This window comes from Cherax quadricarinatus, chromosome 24 (genome assembly GCF_038502225.1).
Source record: "Cherax quadricarinatus isolate ZL_2023a chromosome 24, ASM3850222v1, whole genome shotgun sequence".
NCBI classification, from domain to species: domain Eukaryota; kingdom Metazoa; phylum Arthropoda; class Malacostraca; order Decapoda; family Parastacidae; genus Cherax; species Cherax quadricarinatus.
Window position 1 is genome coordinate 32,550,479 of NC_091315.1, and position 25,187 is coordinate 32,575,665.

At 40.5% G+C, this 25,187-nt stretch overlaps 3 protein-coding genes across 17 annotated transcripts; 2 read left to right on the forward strand and 1 right to left on the reverse strand.

Annotated features, from left to right (window-relative positions):
- On the reverse strand, window positions 1–25,187 carry LOC128690898 (transcription factor E4F1). 15 transcript variants are annotated; one of them, XM_053779670.2, is made up of 4 exons: window positions 25,014–25,187; window positions 13,976–14,146; window positions 7,928–8,249; window positions 1–846 (listed from the first exon to the last, which is right to left on the reverse strand). In XM_053779670.2, the coding sequence occupies exon 4, from the start codon at window positions 764–766 to the stop codon at window positions 110–112; it is 657 nt and encodes a 218-aa protein (XP_053635645.1). In that variant the 5' UTR covers window positions 767–846; window positions 7,928–8,249; window positions 13,976–14,146; window positions 25,014–25,187; the 3' UTR covers window positions 1–109. The 15 variants fall into 15 exon arrangements, with proteins under 15 accessions (XP_053635645.1, XP_053635639.1, XP_069944407.1 ...); XM_053779664.2 differs by lacking the exon at window positions 25,014–25,187 and adding an exon at window positions 24,368–24,628; XM_070088306.1 differs by lacking the exon at window positions 13,976–14,146.
- Window positions 10,801–16,819, forward strand: LOC128690759 (facilitated trehalose transporter Tret1-2 homolog). Its single transcript, XM_053779482.2, has 4 exons — window positions 10,801–10,911; window positions 11,475–11,646; window positions 12,826–13,001; window positions 14,471–16,819. The coding sequence occupies exons 1-4, from the start codon at window positions 10,801–10,803 to the stop codon at window positions 15,560–15,562; spliced, it is 1,551 nt and encodes a 516-aa protein (XP_053635457.1). The 3' UTR covers window positions 15,563–16,819.
- LOC128690897 (uncharacterized) lies at window positions 19,828–22,361 on the forward strand. The gene has a single exon (XM_053779661.2). It carries the CDS (start codon window positions 20,478–20,480, stop codon window positions 21,417–21,419), a length of 942 nt encoding a protein of 313 aa, XP_053635636.1. The 5' UTR covers window positions 19,828–20,477; the 3' UTR covers window positions 21,420–22,361.

Below are 25,187 nucleotides of genomic sequence, written 5' to 3' on the forward strand. Positions count from 1 at the left end.
TTTGATTTTTCATATAAAGAATTTCATTACAAGATATTTTCCTTCAAATTACCTTATAGCTTAACATACAACAAAAAAACAAATTATTTTGTTTGAATCATTATTTCACTTAAATCTCTTTAATGAATCTGAACCTCCTTTTATATGTCTCTCCATTCCTAAATACTTTGATAAGGAGAACATTTTCCCCTCCATCTAACACTTCCTCTTTCAACCTAAAAATATTTATGTCATTGGATGGGACTCTGTGAGAGCTCTTCATGTGTTTAGTACATGAAAATTTAGTAGCAAACTCAGAGCCACACATTCCACAGAAATATTCTTTCTTATGATAATGTAGTCGTATATGCCTGTCTGTTGCTGCCTTGGTCTTAAAGCAGTCTCCACATATTTCACAAATGAATGACTTTTCTACAGTGTGAAGTCTAAGATGAGAATTAAAAGAAAATTTAGTTTTACATTTCAAATAACAATAAGGACACTCATACTGCATAAATGATGCTTCATTTTCTGTACTCTCTGTAGTCTCTAGTTTTTTAAAATCCAATTTCACTAGTTCCTGATGGGGCTCAGCTGGAGTCGATTCTTCAGTAACAACTTCACCGATGTTAGATACCTCTTGTACAGCACCACACTCTATTGTAGCCAAATTAGTTACTTGAAGGTGCTCAAAATTTGGCATTGTTTGTTGATCCCAATCTGCATTGTTTACTTGAATAACTACAGTTTGTGCCTCTTCCATTTTGACTGCGGGCAAACAAATCATAGACAGGCTAGCAAAACTTTACATGCATAAGCTTCTAAATCTGGTACTCCTTGAAAACTGTTCCTAGGCATCTGTAGTTTCTGAAAGAAAAATCTGTAATGAACAAATTTTAAATTACTACAGTTTAAATAAGTGCAAGCAAAAACTTGAATTTTAATAGGAAGAACACTATACTGTATAATTAATGGACTAATAATTAAGAAGTACTTAATGATTAAATCAGAAATATTAATGTTTTGTAAATCCTATTATGCACTTTCTACCTAGAGTGGTAAAGTAATTGAAGAACTGAAAAAAAAAAATTGTTGATGCTTTTAACCTAGTGCCAGATTTTATGAGGTAGAAGAGCTTTATTACATATATTATAGCAACACAGTCTTAAAACTGCCAGGTCATGGGTTTGAGGTCCACCCATTCAATGATTTGTTTGCAATCTCATTTTTATGATTTCACATCATTAAAACATAAGAAGCTTTGAACAACCATCCACAAAATGCTCAAGAGAATATGTATCAGAATATCATATATCACACTGTCATTCCCTGATAGTACCTCTTTCTCTCACAAATAGCTTTCACATAAACAGATTTTTGTTTTACAGCGGTAACCTAGAACCTAACCTGCTGTACAAGCAGGGCCCTCCTGTATATAAACATGCTATAAATGCTATTCACAATGTATGGTGTCTTAATTTTAAAAAAGAAAAGTTATTTTTATATAAGAAGACAACAGTCCCAACATATAGGGTTAATAGTTTCACTAATCATGTTGATAATCTATAGGCTGTGGAACCTACAGAACTTATGATTGTCCTTACATAATTACCAGCTGGTACACTAGATAAATGAAAGTTAAATAACATGCTACAAAATGGCAATCAGAGCTAAGAGATATGAAATAGGAAGACTGAAGTTACTGAAAATGTCTTGAATGATAGTTAAGGAAGTCACGATAACCACATATACAATCTATTTTCCCTAACAAAAACGAGAGGCCACAATTGTAAACCAAATTAAAAAACACAGTAAAGGATCCTAAAGAGTATTTTTTCCCCACAAATAGTGTAGTATTAACATGGAAATGGGATCCAGGAGGAGAAAGAAAGATACGGTTTAATTCAGATTTTTAACCCAGAGGGTTAGCCACCCAGGACAACCCAATAAAGTCAGTGCATCATCAGGGACTGTCTTCTTTCCATTGGGGGTTTTTAATCTTGTCCCCCAGGATGCAACCCACAACAGCTGACAAACACCTAAGTACCTATCTGCTGCTAGGTAAACAGAAGCAGCGTATATAAGGAAACACGCCCAATATTTCCACCTTTGCCGGGGATTGAACCACAGATACCCAGTGTACGTGATGAGTGTTGCCAACAAGCCCCTATTTCATCTTGTATAAATTTTATACACATTAACTCTGTGAAGCATAAAACACTTGAGCAACTTGTCAGTTTTCTAAACCATTACATCACATTAACCAACTCTGTAAATTCTCATGAACTGATTTCACCATTTTAATTTAACTGCTCCATTAAATACAGATCATTGAACTGATGTAAATCAGATGTAATTTCAATTGTATCAAATATTTGTATTACTATATTATAATCAAAAGAAGCATTAAACCTGTATTACTATATGCAAAATGTAGCAAATATGAATGTAAAGCTAACTACTGTAACTTCCTTTCACGGTTCATATGAAATAAATAATTTTTATTACTACAATTAAAACTAAGTGCTAAACCCACCACAAGGGCCATACAGCACTGCATTATTATTAATTATTAAATTAATTAATTATTATTATTAAACTAAGTATGTAAGTTTATTTAGGTACAGATTCACTCCCATTCTATTCTTCATCCTCATATCTGACACAGATGAAAGCCACAGAACCGTGTCTTCCTTTGCAGGTGACACCTGAATTTGCACGAAGTGTCATCCATTGAAGACACTGCAAGTCTTCAAGCGGACACCAACCAAATCTTTCAATGGGCTGCAGAAAACGTGAAGTTCAATGAAGCCAAATTCCAATTACTCTGCTATGGAAAACTTCAGGAAAATAAAACTACATTGGAGTATAAAACAAATTCCAACCACATGATAGAGTGAAAAACTAATGTGAAGGACCTGGGAGTGATACTGTCAGAGGATCTCACTTTCAAAGATCACAACAATGTATCTATCACATCTGCTAGGGAAATGATGGATAATGAGAATCTTCAAAACTAGGGATGCCAAGCCTATGATGATTCTCTTCAAATTGCTTGTTCTCTCTAGGCTGGAATATTGCTGTACACTAACAGCCCTTTTTGACAGGCAAAATTGTAAACCTGGAGATCATAGAGAACTTTCACAGCATGTAAGAGATAAGATTACATTTGGATTTTTAACCCAGGAGGGTTAGCCACCCAGGATAACACAAGAAAGGCAGTATGTCATTGAGGACCGTGTTATTTCCATTGGGGTCCTCAATCTTGTCCCCCCAGGATGCAACCCACTAGTTGACTAACACCAAGGTACCTATTTGCTGCTAGGTGAACAGGACAGGTGTAAGGAAACGTGTCTAAATGTTTCCGCTCTGGTGGGAATCAAACCTGGGCCCTCCGTATCTGAAGCGAGAGCTTTGCCAACCAGGCCACGGGGTCACCATATAAGTACAATAAAGCATCTAAATTACTGGGAATGGGTAAAGTCCCTTAATTCGCACTCCCTGTAATGCAAGCGAGATAGATACATGCTAATATACACTTGGGACTAGAGCGACTAGTCCCAAATCTGCACACGAAAATCACCACCTATGAAAGCAAAAGACTCGGCAGAAAATGCAACATCCCCCCAATGAAAAGCAGAGACGCCACGAGCACACTAAGGGACAACACAATAAGTGTCAGGGGCCCAAGACTGTTCAACTGTCTCCCAGCATACATAAGGGGGATTACCAATAGACCCCTGACTGTCTTCAAGAAAGCGTTGGACAGACACCCAAAGTCAGTACCTGACCAACCAGGCTGTGGTTCATACATTACTTGATCAGACCCTGATCCACCACCAGACCTAGTCATCGACCGGGCCGCGGGGGCGTTGACCCCCCGAAACCTCCTCCACGTATAGGTACATGTACACAAGTATAATTATACAAATTTTAACATAATGTACATGCAAATTACCTAGGATAACCCCCAAAAGCCTATTCGTTACTAATAGCATAGTTTACAAGGAGGTTTTTCTTCTTCAATTTACAGGAAATAAGAACACTGTGCATTATAAAGACACACTGATTTAAAACTCACTGATTTAAGAGTGTAGTACTTATTATAATAAAAAACAAGCGCTAAACCTACAAGGGTCACAGTGCCGAAGTGTGTAGTACTGCTAGGTTATCTTGTTGGGTTTATAAAGGCCACTGTCAGCTCCCACTGTCTGCAACCTGGCTTCTCTATATGTGGCGAATTATGTTAAGTTTAATTAGGTATACACAAATGCAGTTACATAGATTATCATATATAGCAGTATATGTGTAGAGAACCTGGGATAACCCAAAAATGTCAAAGTGGCTTTCCATTGGGGTCCTTGATATTGTACAATGAAAATCAGTCACTGACTTTTTTGGGGTTATTCTAGGTAATCTGGAGTTTACCTGGAGAGAGTTCCGGGGGTCAACGCCCCCGCGGCCCGGTCTGTGACCAGGCCTCCTGGTGGATCAGAGCCTGATCAACCAGGCTGTTACTGTATGGAGTTGAAGTGAGAGGATGGAGCCTTATATAGCGCCAGGAGGTGAGACGTAGGTCACTAGTAGAACGCAGATGTTGGGAGGTCAGGTCCCTCTCAAATCCAGCCGTTCTCACTAGTAGAGGTAGTCGAAGTTGATTCCAGGTCTGTACCAAGATAGTGACTAGTGACCTACGTCTCACCTCCTGGCGCTATATAAGGCTCCATCCTCTCACTTCAACTACATATTGTTTCAAACTTTGGAATAATGCTCTTCTCCAGACTGAGGGACTGACCACCTCAAAACTTTAAGGATGATGGACTGATTACAGGCTGTTACTGCTGGCTGCACGCAAACCAACGTACGAGCCACAGCCCGGCTGGTCAGGAACAGACTTTAGGTGCTTGTCCAGTGCCAGCTTGAAGACTGCCAGGGGTCTGTTGGTAATCCCCCTTATGTATGCTGGGAGGCAGTTGAACAGTCTCGGGCCCCTGACACTTATTGTATGGTCTCTTAACGTGCTAGTGACACCCTTGCTTTTCATTGGGGGGATGTTGCATCGTCTGCCAAGTCTTTTGCTTTCGTAGTGAGTGATTTTCGTGTGCAAGTTCGGTACTAGTCCCTCTAGGATTTTCCAGGTATTAGAATGTTGAGAAACGAACCAGACACTCACAATGAATCTTACAAGGTGTCTAAGAGGTAAATACACACAGATCTAAATGGATTGTGAAAACGTGGAATTACATCAAGCTTTATAACTTGCATGAACTGTATCACTGTAGGCAACAAGAGCATTCCACCCCTCCGTGGAAGATATGTTCATTTAATATAATATCACATACCTGCAAGTCCCTCCCAAGAAGCTCATTGCTAGTAATCCCTTCCTTAAATCTCTTGTTAGAGCAACTGCTCAAGAAGAAATTTCTCACCTAGCTGGTAGATTAGATTTTTTTTTAGATTTTGCCACCGAAGTTTAGTTAGTTTAATATGTTTATTATGTACCCCATACCCATCCTGTGGGCGGCAGTCAAAAGATTACAGAGGTACATAATTGGTCCAGGGACTGGACTCCAAAGTTTTGATAGCTGAGCAAGTTACAGAGGTAATGAATTCACAATTTACAAAGTTAATGAACGCCAGGTAGGTCTGGTCACAATCATGACAAGTTACAAAGGTATTTACAGATTACAGAGGTACGTAATGGGCCCAGGGACTGGGCCCCAAAGTTTTGATGGCTGAACTAGGTACAAGGTAATGAACTCACAAGTTACAAAGGTAATGAATACTGTAATGCTTTCGTAATGAGTGATTACAGTATTCATTACCTTTGTAACTTGTGAGTTCATTACCTTGTGCCTAGATCAGCCATCAAAACTTTGGGGCCCAGTCCCTGGGCACATTACATACCTCTGTAATCTGTAAATACCTTTGTAACTTGTCATGATTGTGACTAGACCTACCTGGAGTTCATTACCTTTGTAAATTGTGAATTCATTACCTCTGTAACTTGCTCAGCTATCAAAACTTTGGAGTCCAGTCCCTGGACCAATTATGTACCTCTGTAATCTTTTGACTGCCGCCCACAGGATGGGTATGGGGTGCATAATAAACATATTAAACTGGGGGAAAATTCCTAGGCTTATACCTTGACAACAACCTGAATTTCAGCACCCATATCCAGCATATAGCCAAAAAAGTATCCAAAACGGTTGGGATCCTCTCCAAGATACGATACTACGTGCCGCAAAATGCCCTTTTCACACTATACCACTCACTTATTTATCCATACCTCACCTATGCTATTTGTGCTTGGGGATCAACTGCAGCAACACACCTAAAGCCAATAATAACCCAACAAAAAGTTGCAGTAAGAATAATCACTAAATCCCATCCCTGGCAACACACCCCCCCACTCTTCATAGATCTAAACTTACTCCCAGTCCAGTACATCCACACTTACAACTGTGCAGTCTATATCTACAGGGCCTTAAACTCTAATATCAACCTTGATCTAAAACGCTTTCTTGATAGTTGTGACAGAACCCACAGGCATAACACCAGACACAAACATCTCTACGACATTCCCCGTGTCCGACTAAACCTTTACAAAAATTCAATGCATGTCAAAGGACCTAAAATCTGGAATACCCTACCTGAGAACTCTAGAACTGCAGACACATTCATCACCTTCAAAACTACCATTAGAAAACATCTTATCTCCCTGATACACCCCGTCAACTAACTACATGAATACCACCTGGTGGTTCACACTTACACTCACTCACTCATTTGACCATAAACAGAAATATTAATCTCAGTCTTAAAATAATGAATCCTGTTATACTCCAATACTGTAACTATGTACTGTGCCAAAACAAAAGCATTCACATTGCTAAACTCACAAACTAGTATTTAGTCACTTAGCCATAATACCAACTTACCTCATAATTTGTAATATTTTACAATTAAGAATAAAACTAAGTATGCCCGAAATGCCTAGCCATGCTAAGCGTTCTAGTGGTACACTCTGTAATCACAATTTTACTACATGTAAACCAAACAATAACCAAATTTCTGTAAACTCAGCATTGTAATCCTTATAGAGAATAAACTTTGAACTAAACTTCGGTGGCAAAATCTAAAAAATAGTGAGTGATTTTCGTGTGCAAGTTCGGTACTAGTCCCTCTAGGATTTTCCAGGTGTATATAATCATGCATCTCTCCCGCCTGCGTTCCAGGGAATACAGGTTCAGGAACCTCAAGCGCTCCCAGTAATTGAGGTGTTTTATCTCCGTTATGCGCGCCGTGAAGGTTCTCTCTACATTTTCTAGGTCAGCAATTTCACCTGCCTTGAAAGGTGCTGTTAGTGTGCAGCAATATTCCAGCCTAGACAGAACAAGTGACCTGAAGAGTGTCATCATGGGCTTGGCCTCCCTAGTTTTGAAGGTTCTCATTATCCATCCTGTCATTTTTCTAGCAGATGCGATTGATACAATGTTATGGTCCTTGAAGGTGAGATCCTCCGACATGATCACTCCCAGGTCTTTGACGTTGGTGTTTCGCTCTATTTTGTGGCCAGAATTTGTTTTGTACTCTGATGAAGATTTAATTTCCTATACATATTCTGTGTATGATAATTTATGTAACTGTATTTATGTGTACCTGTACCTGAATAAACTTACTTAAAGCTGAGAGATGAAAGAATTTTTTTTCCCAGTTGTGCCATTTGAGCAGCTAGTTCATTGTGCACTCCATGCTCATCCTGCACAATTGTCACACCTTGCAATGCGATAAAATTAATTCAAAGACAACTTACTCAGAAATGTTCAAGAAATGTCAAAGTATTTTATCCACAGTGGTATATTACCAACCATTCTGGAAAAAATACCCTGTCTTTTTTTAGTTGTGTATTATTTGCACAATTAAAAAAAAGTTACAAAAGCATTACCTTAGATTTGGTTAATTGGCTGGTAGAGATTCGCAGCATTTTGCTGCTCAGGTCTTTTCCAAGAGGTGACCTGGCCTCGGCTCCCCATTGGAGAAGTATCGTGACATTCATAATATCTTTTCTTGTGAAGAGCTGTCCCGTTTCAACTTCAGGGACACGATGTCTCTAATCCTAGGTATAATCCCCCTGAACATGAGGCTCGTAGGGAAAACCAAGGTAACTGGTCTGCCACCTTCCCCGCCCCACGTGGCTCGTAGGGAGTGAGACACTGTGGAGTCGCAGATGGTGTTATGATGCGACCCTATGTTTTAGTAAGGTATGCCTGTACAAAAATAAAATTTAAATGGTTATTGTGGTATTTACAGTGGACAAGGTCAGGATATTTTTTTCCAGAATGGATTGTAATATACCACTGTGGGTAAAATACTTTGGCTTTGAACATTTCTGAAAGAGTTACTTCAGAACTCAATGTTGTCGCATCCCGTAATGACGTAAGGTGTGACAATTGTTCACCTGGTTAAATTACATTTAGTTTGGTCTACGTCTGGTGATGGTGATTCAACCTCCAAGAGATGCTGGTGACCCAGATGCAGCCGGGCGGTAGTGACATCCAGGAGTTTACTTAATTTGTTTATATACATATGCTTCTATGTATGATATTCTATGCAACTGTGTATACCCGAATAAACTTACTGACTCCACACACGACAGGAAAACTTGTTTTGTTGTGCATGAAGATATTAAACTTAAAACTAACAAGTTGTGCCAGTATTATAAAGGCCACAGAGGGTCTTTGTCAGACCCTAGTTAGTTTAATATCTTTATTATGCACCCCATACCCATCCTGTGGCGGTAGTCAAAAGATTACAAAGGTACATAATGGGTCCAGGGACTGGACCCTAAAGTTATGATAGCTGAACTAGTTACAAAGGTAATGAACTCCAGGTAGATCTGGTCACAATCATGGCAAGTTACAAAGGTAATGAATCAGCCTCACTCCTATACATGGTTACAATCATGAACAAATTACAAAGTAATGAACCACTGATACGTCCACACCTGGTCACAATTGTAACGAGTTATAAATACAAATATTAAGTGGGTCATACACCCACACGAGCGCGCGCGCGCCCGGACAATTTTACTGCATTAGAAATATTAGTAATTTAATATTTTACACTTATTTCATATAGTTAATGTATACAGTACAGTATGGAATACAACCTCAAAAAAAAAAAAGAATCTAAAACGACATTGGTCAAAATTGGGTTGTAATTTCCTCTATAGAAACCATTCATTTATCTAGTCGTTGCAAAATTTGGATACAACCTCAAGATTTCAGATATCTTATCATTAACAATAAGGTGTTTGGACACTTAAAAATATAATGCTTCAGTGTATGGCCCGGTCTCTGTCCACACACTTTGCATTTTGTCACTGACATCTTTATACAAACCATGACTTACTACACTGCCAGAGATACAGTGTCCAAACATCCACCCTTTTAAACACTTCCATGGAAACCCTACAGGATATGGTGTTTCATTGACAATGATATCTGAAATTTTGAGACTGTATCCACATTTCGCGACTACTAGATGAATAATGATTCTTGCAGAAACTGCAACCCTATAATGACCAATATTTTACTGGTAAAACGATACTTAAATGTTTCCGAGACTAATTCCGTACTGCATTGTGCTCATTGACTCTGAAGAAATTGCAATATATGAAATGACAAATATGTTCAGGCATCCCTGAAGGGATACATTCATAATTGCCTAAACAGATTTCTATATTTATTTCTTCCTCCAGCTTCCGATTTTAATTTAATAATAACTCTAGAACGCCTGATCCTGTTTTCAAGGCTTGTGTAATATATCTTTGGGAAGATTCATGGGACTATTTGCAAGCATGGTTGCCCTAGTAGTGTGTCACTGATGTTAGCTATGGTTTGTATACCTTGTACATGTACTTGTAAAAATAAAGATATTATTACACACAGGATTTTTTTTTTTTTTTTTTTTGCTGTTCCTTAATAATGAGAGAAATGACGAATGCGCTTGGAATATTATTATTTCCAATGCGGTTTCCCGTGATCTTCAGAATTTACATAATAATAATTCACAATGGAATAAAGTAAATATTGACCGAGTCTTTTCCTGAATAATATAAAACGACTACTATAATATTGATGAGACGGATTCAAGGGTTTGTTCAAATATATAATGTGAAAACAAAAAATTACCCCAAGGACAAGTTGTACATTTTTTTTTTTCGTCCATGAATGGCACACCGGAAAAGCGTACTGGATATGATATTTATCAAAGTTGTAAATAAGGTTTTTCCGAATATCCGTCGATGTCTTGGCCACCGGAAAAAAGCACAAGGATGGTTTATTGATCAGTGAATACACTGGATGGGTCCTTCCAGATGACACTGAAAAATATTAGGCCTCTGTCATTATTACTGCTTATATAAATCTAAATAACAAAAATAAAGTTTAATTCACTTTAATTTTTCCTGTGTGCAATAGTTATACTAAGTTTTACAAGCGCATTAATGAGGTTATACAGGAAATTTAGAGGGTGGGAGGTGGTGTGTGGCACTTGATACGAGGGTCAAGGGATCTGGGTATATACTAACCGATTGTTCCTAACTTACTATACTCCATACAAGACTCACCCGTGAGTCATCACTCATTACTAGCTTTCTGATTCGTCTCATAATAATCGGAGTTAGGCTGAAGAATATTTTGTACACTATAACGTGTATTATTCGATTTTGATACAGAAGTGGAATTTGAACAGGAATATTTCTAGTTGCTGTATGAGTAATACACGAGTATTTTGACCTCTGTTACCGTGTGTGCAATGGACTGCGAGTCCAGCAGGCATGATGACTCCGGCCGGTCAACACCACAGCCCCAGGCTATGCCCACTCCTAGGCCTAGTGCCATCATTCTCTCCCCAACCTGCAGGCAGGTTAGTACTTTCTGTTGAGCCATAGGAGTCGACACTAATGAAAAAATTATAGTGTGGTTGAGAAACACTATTATAATACAGAAATTTGTTGGCGATTGGTGTTGAGAGTGATTCACAATATACCATTGGGCAACTTCTCCATTTAGAGAGAAATTTCCTCTGAATTGCCAATAATTCATTTCGGTCCGATTTTTACATAGTACCTATAAATACGTATAATCAACAGAAATATAAAATATAACTAGAATTATTTTGGTCGTGTGCATATTATTGGAGTTCACCTGGAGAGAGTTCCGGGGGTCAACGCCCCCGCGGCCCGGTCTGTGACCAGGCCTCCTGGTGGATCAGAGCCTGATTATTTATATATATATATATATATATATATATATATATATATATATATATATATATATATATATATATATATGTCATAATTAACATTAAAGTTACATTTATATATTACTCTACTTCCTGCTATGGGATCTTTTAGCCCATCTAAGTCCTTTTCTGTCTGTCATTTGTCCTTCTTCCTCTTTATCCTGAATTATTTATCAGTATTTTAGTATTCTACATATTCGAAAAATAAATGTGAATGTGTGCAGGTAGTGTGGGCAGTGTGTGTTGCAGGAGCTGGGTGTGCTCTAGGGGCAGTCCTCGCCTTCCCTGCCCTCGTTATGGACACCTGGACGAACAATACTGACGTAGATCTCAGCCGTACACACGCCCGATGGTTTGGTTAGTTACTTCTGTATCTCTCACTTTGTTGTTGCTGGCATTTTAGCATCCATATGTTTTCATTGTGGTAGATTATAATATACATACGCTCACTCACTTTGAGAATGGCGAAGCAACAAAGGCCAAGTCTGAACCATGGCTACTTCGTAGCCACAACAGAAAAATGATAAGGTAACTCAACTAAAGAAGGAAGGTGGTTATTCAACCTCCCAGAGATGCTAGTAACCCAGCCGGATGTCCAGTTGGACATCCATGAGTTTAATTTGTTGGATGTGCTATAGACATGTGGCTCCTCCTCCTTCATGATATTGATATTTGGACTGACAGGTGTTAATCTTCAGTCTCAAGTCAGTGAAGTTTTTTCGTGTTATTGTGAGAGGGATGGATGAACTTCATTTTCTTAGACAAGAGGCTGAGGCAAAAACTCGACGTGCAGACAGGAATAACAGTGAACGTACTCCAGTGTATCAGTTTTTCAGGGGAAGGAAACATGAGTGATTGTCTGGGAAAAAGAAGTGTCTCAGGGGGGGGGGGGTTGACCCCTATTTCCTGAGTCTGTTAAACTAGTTACCAGGCTTCTTGAGTTTGTACATTTGATATTCGTCCCAGAATTATTGATCTCTAGCTCCTGGGCCTCTTGGGAGAGTTGAATTATAACTCCTGATTCTATTGGGCGAGTTCCCCTCAAGGAAGGTTCCTTGATGTTGGTGAGGGGCTCTTGATTTAGGGAATTGGATCTGTGCTCCAGTTCCCCGAATTAAGCCTGAATGCCTTCCACATCCCCCCCCCAGGCGCTGTATAATCCTCCGGGTTTAGCGCTTCCCCCTTGATTTATTTATTTATTTATTTATTTATTTATTATAAATTTGTGCACACATACGAGTTGAGCTGCACTCCAATGTTAAGGGTTTTGAGGTACAGTTACTAGGCCTCTGTTTGCATTAGTTGAAATAATATTCAACTAGGAGTTTAAATCAAGAAATCTTGACATCAGGAAATATTAATCATTCAAGTACATAATAAATAGGTACATAAACGGCAGAATTTTTTTCACGTACAATTTGTAAAGAGCAATGACTTCTTTCCATAATCCAAAACTCCTTCGATTTAAACTTCTAATCATAAATTATAAGAAGGAAATCAGCCACTAAAAATGATTTGTATTATCTCTACGGACAGGAAGCGTGGCTCAGCTAGCCTCCATCCCCGGGTCTATCCTGGGTGGGTATCTGATGGATGCGACAGGTCCACGTCGACTTCTGCTTCTGCTACTTCCGGTTCTTGCTGTCTCATGGTTCCTCCTGCTGCTCACCACTCATCATCCCGTCTTACTCATAGCTCTGCGCGCGCTGCAGGTGACCTATTACACTCATTTGAAATATACCTTCTAGTTAATTAAAGTATTGGTTTGGTGGTATATTTGGATTAAAGTCTGTCGATTACACGAGTTATCAAAGAATTAAAATTAGTCACAGACATACACCTCTGTGTGTGTTAGTTACCATTTTGTCCTGTGTGTGTGAGATTTTATATATATATATATATATATATATATATATATATATATATATATATATATATATATATATATATATATATATATATATATCTCCTTTGTTAAGGTAATGTACTAAAATGTAAAATGACAAATGCACAATTTGATAGAATCAAAGGCCAACGCGATAGACGGAATTATAAAGTATCCACAAGGTACAATACTCGCTCCCATCCTTTTCCTCATCCTCGTTTCTGACAGACTGAGATGTGAACCACATCATCATCCTCCTTTGCTGATGATACCAGAATTTGCATGCCTGTCATCCATCGAGGACACTACAAATCTCCAAGCAGACATTTAGTTAACTAAGTCTTTAAATGGGCGTCAGAAAACAATATGAAATTTAATTAAGACAAATTTCATCTACTCCGCTATGGAAAACTCTAGAAAAAAAAAAAACTGCGTCGGAGCATAAGACAAATACGAACCACACAACAGAGCTAAAAACTAATGTGAAGGACTTAGGAGTGGAAAAGTCAGAGAATCTCACTTGCAAAGAACACAACAATGTCCCTTGACCTGTACTCCTTGGATCGCAGGCAAGAAAGATACGTGATAATATACACTTGGAAAATCCTAGGGGGATTAGTTCCAAATCTGCATACCGAAATCACTCCCAAGAACAGCAAATGATGGCGGTGCAACATCCCTCCAATGAAAAGTAGGAGCGCCACGAGTAAACTAAGAGACAAAATAAGTGTCAGGGGCCCAAGACTGCAACTGCCTTCAACTGTCTTCAAGAAGGCGCTGGACAGAAAGTCAGTACCTGACCTGCCGGGCTGTGGCTCGTACGTCGGTTTGTGCGCGGCCAGGAGTAACAGCCTGGTTGATCAGGCTGGTGATGGACCGGGCCGCGGGGCTACATATCTTTTAAACTGAATGTCGGTATTTTCATCCTTCATACTCTCCTACTGTCTGATGTTCCATTCGTCATTCTTAGTCCTGAAAGCGTTTATCATGAATTACCAATAATTTAGTAAACCTAGCCTAATAGCCTAACCTGCAGCATAATATTGTAAATAAATCTTAGAGAAATCTTGTAAAAACAAAAAGTTGACTGTTTTATTAGGATATTATAAGTACGTGTTACTTATGTCTGGAGGCAGCTATTATGCTGCATTTTGACTTACAGTATATGAATGTTGAAAATCTATTTATGTAAGTAACTAACTTACGAAGATGGAGACGAAATCAAATTTGATGATTTACATGTACATTTTAAAGGAATTAATATGTATAAATCTGTTAATTAATAATGCTTTACAGGGCATATTGACATCCTGGTGTTCAGTGAGCGTGTATGTGTACCCGTGTGAAGTGAGTGAGGCAAGCAGACGAGGAATGCTCGACGCCCTGCCCGACGTTGCCTTTTCCATGGGGTACCTACTAACATTCCTGCTGGGGGCCTTAATACACTGGTCCACGCTGGTGTTGCTCATCCCAACTTGTATCTTCCTTCCCTGTATCACTGCTGTAATCACTGTTCCAGAGTCACCCAGATGGTTACTTCAGACTGGTAGACTGGAAGAAGCAAGACTTGTACTTCAGCGTGGAAGAACAACCGAATGTAATATAGAAAATGAGCTGATTATGATGAAGGAAAGGGTCAATAATCAGGCGTTAAAATGGCGACCAGGCTGTCAGGGAACGTTGCTGGGAAAACCAAAATTTCTCTTACCACTACTTGCTGCAGTAATGCTCGTTATATTCAAAGAATGCACAGGACAAATCACAGTGACGTTGTTCGTGGTTCGGCTTTATAGTTTAATGAACACAGGAATACCGCCTATCTGGAGTTCCATAATTGTTTGCACTGCTCACGTCATATCTAACTTAATAAGCTGCCTGCTTTTAAATTACATGCCCCACCGCAGCTTACTATCTTCTGCCTCGGCTATTGCTGGCCTGACCATGGCAGTGAATGCATTCTACTTTCTAAAGGCAGATTCCCGAACTTCGCAAGAGTGGGTACCACTGCTATGCCTGCTGGTGTTCGTGGTAGCTTACGGTAGTGGAATAGGTCCTGTAGCGAGGCTGATGGCCACAGAATTGTTGCCTAGGCCAGTGCAGGGACTAGGAAGTGGTTTCTCTACTGCTTTTGTTTGCATCATACAGTTTGGTCTTGCCTACTTGACTGTTAATGCTGATGATTTCCCGATGCATATTTGTTTCTTCAGCTATTCAGCCGGCTGCTTTATCCTGGCTGGGTTTACTCTCCTCTTGCCAGAAACACAGAGTCTAAACCTTGAGGAGAAGGAACAATACTGGGAGGATTTTACAAGCCAACTTATACTCACACGATATTGGTCCTGCTCTATCTTGAAGGTTAAATCTTTTACAGAAGACAATCAACACTGACGAAGTAAACTAAGGAAGATTACATAAGAATTACTTAACTACTCAACTTTGATATTACAGTTCATACACTACACTTGATCATATATAAAGTACGACTTTAAAAAATGTTAAAGTTTTATTCTTTTACCATAGAACTAAGTGATATTATTTAGTACATTCGAAAAATTCTTAAGAGTCAAACAGACTAAACAACCAACTTCAAAATAGTTAATAGCTAACAATGTCTGATAAATACAAATTCCAGGTGAAAGTTCCTTGTAAGAAGAAATGGTTATAATTATGACAATTTTTTGAGGGGTGGACCGGTAAGCCAGCGGAAGACCTCGGTCACATGACCAAAAGCTCTAGCGGCTAAGACTCGCGTCAGAAAACACTTGTCCTGTTTCCTGACAGACTTGACCAAACCAGCCTCTATTCGGGCACAGTGCCTGTAGAGGCACGCAAGACTACAGTATGTCTGGCTTTTATACAACATATGTATTATTCTTGCTCATCGCGGTATTATCCTGGACGTGTGTAAGGGAACATATAAGCCAGATTGAGCTGAAAATAGAAATGCTGAAATTGGCAAATAAAATGAAATGACTGAACAGATTACCTGGAGAGAGTTTACCTGGAGAGAGTTCCGGGGGTCAACGCCCCCGCGGCCCGGTCTGAGACCAGGCCTCCTGATTATATCCATTTTACTTCAAGTTGTGAAAGAGAAACCATGATCAGTATTGTGATAAACGGTTTTGAAAACTGTCTCTCAATCAGTATTATTCGAAACCTCAGAGGATGTGAATAATTAGGTATTAGCCATTATACCTGGCTAGACATCTAATATATTCTTTAATACATCTGAGAAAGAATAGAATATCTAATTTCATTGTTAGTAATAATATAAATGAATTTAGAACTGAAAGAGTAAGATATTTAATTAATGAACCTACATAAAGGTTGAAATTATTTAAATTTGTATCATTAACCCAATGCTGTACTGCTAATAGTCAATATTGTTAACCTAATTCTGCACTACTAAGAGTCAATATTGTTACTTGCATTATCGACTTATGCCCTACCCTGCACTATTCCGTTCGCCTGCATTGAGGCACAAGGAACTAACTAGGGTTATGGAATACGACGATAAGTTTCCCGGGTCCCACAGGCACCGAAATGTATGTATAACCCTTAATAATATTATTTCTACAAGACATGTACAAGGTATACAGGCCTAGCTAACATCAATGACATACTTTTATACAGAAAGTCGCTTGTTATACCTGGAGTTTACCTGGAGAGAGTTCCGGGGGTCAACGCCCCCGCGGCCCGGTCTGTGACCAGGCCTCATGGTGGATCAGAGCCTGATCAACCAGGCTGTTACTGCTGGCTGCACGCAATCCAACGTAAATTAAGACAAATTGGGTTAATTTTGCTCCCAGGATGCGGCCCACACCAGTCGACTAATACCCAGGTACCTATTTTACTGATAGGTGAACAGGGACAGCAGGTATATTATGGAAACATGTCCAAATGTTTTCACCCGAACCAGGGATCGAACCAAGGACTCAATGTGTGAGCTGAGTGCTCTACTAATCGTGCTATGGGAAGTTCATGATACGTCGGTATATATATGCATAGAGAAGTGTGTATTTCTCAATATACAACATGCATCAAGAAGTATGTAGGGTGTTTCTCACAGTATATACACGAGTTGCCTCTCATAGTATATACATGGGGTGTCTCATGGCATATACACGTCTTTCTCAGTATATACAACATGAGATGTCTCATGGCATAAACAACATGTCTCTCACAGTATATACAAGATGAGAGGTCTCTTACAATATAAACAGTGGGACAGAGTCAGCAAGACATCCTGTTGCGGCAAGTGTTCCACAGGGAAGCGTGCTTGGGCCAATGTTATGGAATGTCTACTTCAATGACCTTCATCTCATCCCAGAATCTCATGCATATGCAGACGACTGTACTCTGACATTTACTTATCCCAGAGAGGAAATGCCAGCTGCCCTAAGCTACATTAATTACTAGCTAAGAGCTATATCAGCCTGGGGTAAACGATGGCAGGTAACATTTGTTCCCGAGAAAAATGACGATGGTTTCTAGGCGCCATGATCGTAATGCTGAAGCAGTAGTAGGTATGAATGGGAGAGTGTTGGTACCCGGGGATGAAGTTGATATCCTTGGAGTGAAATTTGACTCCAAACTGACCATGAAGAACCACGTTGTAAATCTTGCAAACAAGGCAGCAAGGAAGCTTACAGCACTGTAGAGGTTGCAAGATTCTGTACGAGGCACAAGTATGCTCGCACCTTGAGTATGCTCCACTTTCTTGGATTGTCCTCTATCTCATTTGCGACTTCTTGACAGAGTAGAAAAACAGAGCAAGACGCCTCATCTCTCGCCAGGACCCAGCCTGGATAGATCTGTCATTTCAGCAGAGACTTCAACACAGAAGGGATGTGGATGGTCTTGCTGTTATGTACAAGGCCGCTATTGTCTAAGTACCACACTTGGCTCCACTTCGAGGACAGAGAAGCGAGCTTCTGCACAACAAGATGGGCAGCCAGCAGCAACTTCATTCTGACTACCCTTCTCCAGAACATCACTATCTGAGATTATTTATTCCCAGGATGACTTGAGTCTGGAACATGTTCGTACAGCATAATATCAACGATATAAAGTCAGTTGATCATATGAAAATGCTGGCCCACAAATGGCTCCAACTCCTTACTCGTATGTCTCATAACAGTAAAAAGGCTTTCAAATGACCTGATGTAGGTAACGGCTCAACTTCTAAATAACGTTAGGAATCTTTAATCTAACCTTGTAAAACTGAAAAAAAAGGTACAAGCTCTGCTAATGAGATAGCTTGCCTTTTAGCGGTGAGTTAGTATCGGGCGACTTCCTCTAACAATTACTATCTCTGTGCCTGGCACAATTTGGCCTGTATACCCTTCATATTAGTGGCTCACTGCCTTGCTGCTCCAAATCACACTGACTACATGCGTATTTGTAAAAAAGCAGCAGCCGACCAGTATGGTCTATACTATTTAGGCTCGATAGGTTGGCATATTAGACACAATGAACTGGACGAGATCATCAAGAGAAGTCTTGCTGCAGCCCCGTGACACAGCCAAGAGAGAACCTTTATCTCTACTATTCAGCACCCTGAATATTTAATAATATATATTCAGAAGGCCCCACTGTTGCGACATCAGTGACTGTCAGCTCTGGCTTGCTAGGTTTTTCAAGTGTGAGGCAGTGTTTATGGTAGCTGGACTCATAAGTGAAGGGCAGAATAAGAGTGAGGACGTTGCTGGTAAGTTAAGTTAGGAGTAGGTGGTACCAGGGAGAAAGTTGCCTGGTTATCTGATGCCAACACCACCTACACGCCTTCCCAGGCCAATAAATATCAATGTTAGCATGGTTAATGAAAGTAAGATGGAAGTAAAAAAGAATCGTAAGTCAGATATTGTGTAAAGTAAAAGAACACAAGTGCAACTAATGTGACATTTATTGTGGCAACAAGCCGTAACGGCTTGACAAAGCTCCTGGAGAGCGAAACGTTGCCACAATAAAATGTCACATTAGTTGCACTTGTGTTCTTTTACTTTGCATATTGTCGGTAATTCTACCTACTTTATTACAATCAGCTAACATTCTCGGAGAAAGTTAGCCTCCATCTTCCGCTCACATTTCTTTACACAGTTCAATGTGCATAATTACTCGGTGATTTTAAACTATCAAAACCAACATTGAAATTTTTCAGGAATACTTTAACAAAGCGAACGTAGGATATATAGAGTACACAGAGGTGTACATTTCTCAATGTATATATACGTTGAGCGATTACTTTAATCCTCATTTAGGGATAAAAGTATTCTTGTCTCGTAGTGAACAGGTGATAAGCAGCCTTAATAACTATGAACCATGTTGAAAAACGAAAGGATATTAAATATTAATTCTATAATTCAAACATATATCAGCCACATCAGAAAAGTGAACATAGCGGGATGTATGCTGCCCTAAAGAGTATTGCAGCTCGCCTGTGGACTATGCTCTTATTTGAAATTATTATAATCAAAAAGAAGTGCTAAGCCACAAGGGCTATACAGCGCTGCTCTTATTTGAAAAAGAGGAGGCATATGTCTGATGCATATAGATAAAGTATCCCTTTCATCCTTTTATCCCAGGTGCTACAGCCTGGCTCCATAAACCTAGATGATTTAACTTGCTGTAGAGTGGTGTGCTGCAACACAGGACTGAGCAGTAGCCAGTTGAGAGGAGGGAGTTGTCTAGTGCAGATCACTGCTGCTGTTGCTCTACCTCTCACCATCCTTTGCGTCATAACTGTTGCACCATATATTATGGGCCTTCCCAGTGTGCTAATAACCTTGCAGTTGAATCACCGTAAGCAAAAACAAAGACTACCTTCTGTGATAAAACACGTCATATCTGTTGCTCCAGGGTATGACAAGCCTACTATGCTTACGTTTGTGTAATAAAGTCCTACGTACTGTGACAATACATATCTACTGCGCTAGTGTAAAATAGGTCTATCTACTGAGATAAAGTGCATATCTGCTGCGGTGTTATACAAGGCTGCCCTTTTTGCTCCAGTGAATCTTACCTACAGCACCATTATTTTAGACCCTCTCTCTTGCGACAAAATACATTATACCTTATACGGAACTGTATTATAGGCATACCTAATGTGACAGTGTATAATAGGCCTACTTACTGCAACACAGTACATCTTACCTTCTGCGCCAGTGCATTTGGAAAAAGTGTATCGTACTTTCTGTGCCAGATTTCCATTGCTCTGTCAGTGACCTAGACTTTCATTTGAAATATCTTAAGCTGAATAATTGGGAAAAATCATATATCTATATTTATTTAAAAAAAAAACAAAATGAGTGACTTAAAATATATTATGTTACACCTGGCCTCAATGGTTGTGATTGTGCACGGTCATCGTGATTTTCCTGGCGTTGCTAATAGATGTTTCCTTCCCCCAGAAAAAGGGATTTGCCGAGCTTTCATTCCTTCTTTCTTCTACAATTCGGAGACAAGAGCTTGTGACTGCTTTGTGTATGGTGGGTGTTTGGGCAATGATAACAGGTTCGACACACTAGATGATTGTCTGAAAACTTGTGGCGTTATACCCAGTCTGCAGGAAAATACTGAAGAATGTGATAACATCCTAGGAAGTCTAAATCCACTGGCGAAGAAAGAGGTATTGGATGCTATAAAGTCTTCGTCTCAGGTTCCGCTTCTTCAGCAGACGCTATCAGATCCTCAGCAACAGCCCGTGTTACAAACTCAGCAGCCTTTCCAACAAATTAATCAGCCTTTGCCGCTACCCCAGAAGCCTTTGCCACAAGCCCAGAGGCCTTTGCAACATGTTAAGCAACCTTTGCTACAAACCCAACAACATTTGCTACAAACCCAGCAACATTTGCTACAAACCCAGCAACATTTGCTACAAACCCAGCACCCTTTGCTACAAACCCAGCACCCTTTGCTACAAACCCAGCACCCTTTGCTACAAACCCAGCACCCTTTGCTACAAACCCAGCACCCTTTGCTACAAACCCAGCACCCTTTGCTACAAACCCAGCACCCTTTGCTACAAACCCAGCACCCTTTACCACAAGCTGTCCAGCCGCAAATATCAGAGCACTGGCTACAAGGTCAACTGGTTCCAGTCATAGTAACAACGGGTAAGGAGAACTGGTCCAGGAAGGTGCAGAGTCAAGTGACCACTGGTATTAACAGCCTCTTAGGTACCCTCTACGTGGGACAGCCAGTTGTCATCAATTATTTACGTGATGACCAGACAACGTCTTGCTAACTCCATTACTCAAAAAGACATTCACCCCATAAATATTATACATTACCAAATCGCGTGAACAAGGATCAGATTTTATGTATATTTTTTGTTATATTTTTAAACTGATGTATAAGAATGTTGCAAATTACTTATGGTATGTTACCAAGGTTCTATATTTAGTTTCAATTCTCCATATCTAGAATCATTCTATATATGAATTTTTTACACAATATTAAAAGACCATTCTCGCGAACAGTGTCAGTTAATTTATTTTGAAAAATGTGTAAAGTACATAAATACCAACATGCATCATAATTCTGTATAATGCAGTAGCTAAATATGGAGTTGTTACATTTACAATGTTTATCTGACGATACACTCAATATTAATCTTTTTTATGAGAAATACTTCAATATGTAATACAAACCACATCCGGTTTATCTGAATAAGATGTGTAGGTTAATAAGTTTATATATAATATACATATATGTAAAGGCAGATTAACCTACGACGGTGGTGTATATACACCGAGAGATGTATATAATTGTATATACATTGACGTGTATATACTTCATTATATACCTTAGTGTAAATGAACTATGAAGTGTATATACTTCAGTGTATACACAGAGGTTTATAAACTTCAGTGTATATACAGCGAGTACTTTAATCTCTTAGGAATTAAAGTATCCTCGACTAGCAGTGTACCAGTGAGAGGCAGTCTTCCTGACCTTCGTTACCACAGCAATCTGTTTAGCTATCATAACTTTGGTCCCAGTCCCTGGACCCATTATGTGCTTTTGTAATCTTTTTGACCACCGCCCACAGGATGGGTATGTGGTGCATAATAAAGGTATTAAACTGACCCTCGTATTGTCGATACTTTTAAACCTAACAGACTGCCTTTAACAGCCTACTGATGGAGGCTGGAGTGTGCGAGCTATTACCAATAATTTTGCAATGATTGACCAGTAAGAGTGGGGCCTCCCGTCCGCCCCAGGGTGTGGCGAGGCCTCCCGTCCCCCCCAGGGTGTGGCGAGGCCTCCCGTCCGCCCCAGGGTGTGGCGAGGCCTCCCGTCCGCCCCAGGGTGTGGCGAGGCCTCCCGTCCGCCCCAGGGTGTGGCGAGGCCTCCCGTCCGCCCCAGGGTGTGGCGAGGCCTCCCGTCCGCCCCAGGGTGTGGCGAGGCCTCCCGTCCGCCCCAGGGTGTGGCGAGGCCTCCCGTCCGCCCCAGGGTGTGGCGAGGCCTCCCGTCCGCCCCAGGGTGTGGCGAGGCCTCCCGTCCGCCCCAGGGTGTGGCGAGGCCTCCCGTCAGCCCCAGGGTGTGGCGAGGCCTCCCGTCCGCCCCAGGGTGTGGCGAGGCCTCCCGTCCGCCCCAGGGTGTGGCGAGGCCTCCCGTCCGCCCCAGGGTGTGGCGAGGCCTCCCGTCCGCCCCAGGGTGTGGCGAGGCCTCCCGTCCGCCCCAGGGTGTGGCGAGGCCTCCCGTCCGCCCCAGGGTGTGGCGAGGCCTCCCGTCCACTGACAAATTATGTGGACTATATATTCGGTAATATCAATTACTTGACCTGAGTAATTGGCTTGGGTAATTTTATATAAATATAACAGGAATATATATATAAATATAAATATATAAATATAACATGAAAAGTCGGTCGATGGATCTATAATTTCCTCACTAACAGAACACAGAGTAGTAGCCAACAGAGTAAAGTCGGAGGCAGGCATGGTGAAAAGCTCTGTTCCACAAGGCACAGTACTCGCTCCCATCTTGTTCCTCATCCTCATATCTGACAGACAAGGATGTCAGCCACAGCACCGTGTCTTCCTTTGCAGATGACACCCGAATCTGCACGACAGTGTCTTCCATTGCAGACACTGCAAGGCTCCAGGCGGACATCAACCAAATCTTTCAGTGGGCTGCAGAAAACAATATGAAGTTCAACGATGAGAAATTTCAATTACTCAGATATGGTAAACACGAGGAAATTAAATCTCCATCAGAGTACAAAACAAATTCTGGCCACAAAATAGAGCGAAACACCAACGTCAAAGACCTGGGAGTGATCATGTCGGAGGATCTCACCTTCAAGGACCATAACATTGTATCGATCGCATCTGCTAGAAAAATGACAGGATGGATAATGAGAACCTTCAAAACAAGGGATGCCAAGCCCATGATGACACTCTTCAAGTCACTTGTTCTATCTAGGCTGGAATATTGCTGCACACTAACAGCACCTTTCAAGGCAGGTGAAATTGCTGACCTAGAAAATGTACAGAGAACCTTCACGGCGCGCATAACGGAGATGAAACATCTCAATTACTGGGAGTGCTTAAGGTTCCTAAACCTGTATTCCCTGGAATGCAGGCGGGAGAGATACATGATTATATACACCTGGAAAATCCTAGAGGGACTAGTACCGAACTTGCACACGAGAATCACTCACTACGAAAGCAAAAGACTTGGCAGACGATGCAACATCCCCCCAATGAAAAGCAGGGGTGTCACTAGCACGTTAAGAGACCATACAATAAGTTGTGTACGAAGGGGCCCGAGACTGTTCAACTGCCTCCCAGCATACATAAGGGGGATTACCAACAGACCCCTGGCAGTCTTCAAGCTGGCACTGGACAAGCACCTAAAGTCGGTTCCTGATCAGCCGGGCTGTGGCTCGTACGTTGGTTTGCGTGCAGCCAGCAGTAACAGCCTGGTTGATCAGGCTCTGATCCACCAGGTGGTGTGACCGGGCCGCGGGGGCGTTGACCCCCGGAGCTCTCTCCAGGTAAACATTAGAAAAGTATATGGACATTTCAATAGTACTTACCAAATTAAGATTTTGGTGTTATATACTAACGCTTCCCTTTCGGTAAGCAATTCATATTGTCCAATATAAATTATTATTATTATTATTATAATCAAAAAGAAGCGCTAAGCCACAAGGGCTATACAGCCCAATATAAATTAACATACCTGTAGGGAGAATTAATACTCTGAGGCGTACATTACGTGTGGTGTGATACCACTTGTATTACACCTTCGGTAATTTCTTATGAAGATTCGGCCGATTTCCAAATTCCTTGAGAAAACTAAATCCACTTCTCAGGACGGCCACCTGGGCCGTATTCGCTCAGATTCAGTTTTCCTTTTATGATCTCTCCTCTTGGGTCAAAAAGAGCCGAGACGACCTGCAATCAACCTTCCACACCTGTGTCACCAACACTGCCTTTTACCATCTACACAACCCTCGTCCCCCACTCAGTTGGAAACACTCATTCGCTTCCTCACAAGTAGTTTGGTAGTTTGTGATTACCATTAATACTTCATATTTACATTACATTACTAATTATAGGGAAATTGCAGTAAATTTTCCACATACCTTGTCCATAATTACTATCGCATTTACCTTGTCTATTTAATAGGACGAAGTCTATGATCTTTCCTTAATTTATACTTCACCTTACGAAACAGACAAAGCAAATGCGATATTAATAATGGACAAGGTAGATTATAGTGGAAAAGTGAGCATGTTATTAGAAGACGAGGAAACTTACGTGTCTCAAGTTACGAAGTTCATACTGCATTAGTATCCAACAGAAACGATTGCTTGGTCACTTACCATCACACCTCTGTCAGAGGGTTGAGGTATATATTATTGTTTAGAGGTACTGTATGCATGTATGCAGTAAGAATGCTTGGGTGTGGTTTGTTGTGATTGAGATACTGTTGCGATGTGACAGGCTTATATGCTCATGTACAGCTGGGAGACTGAGCGACAGGGAACTGTATGCTG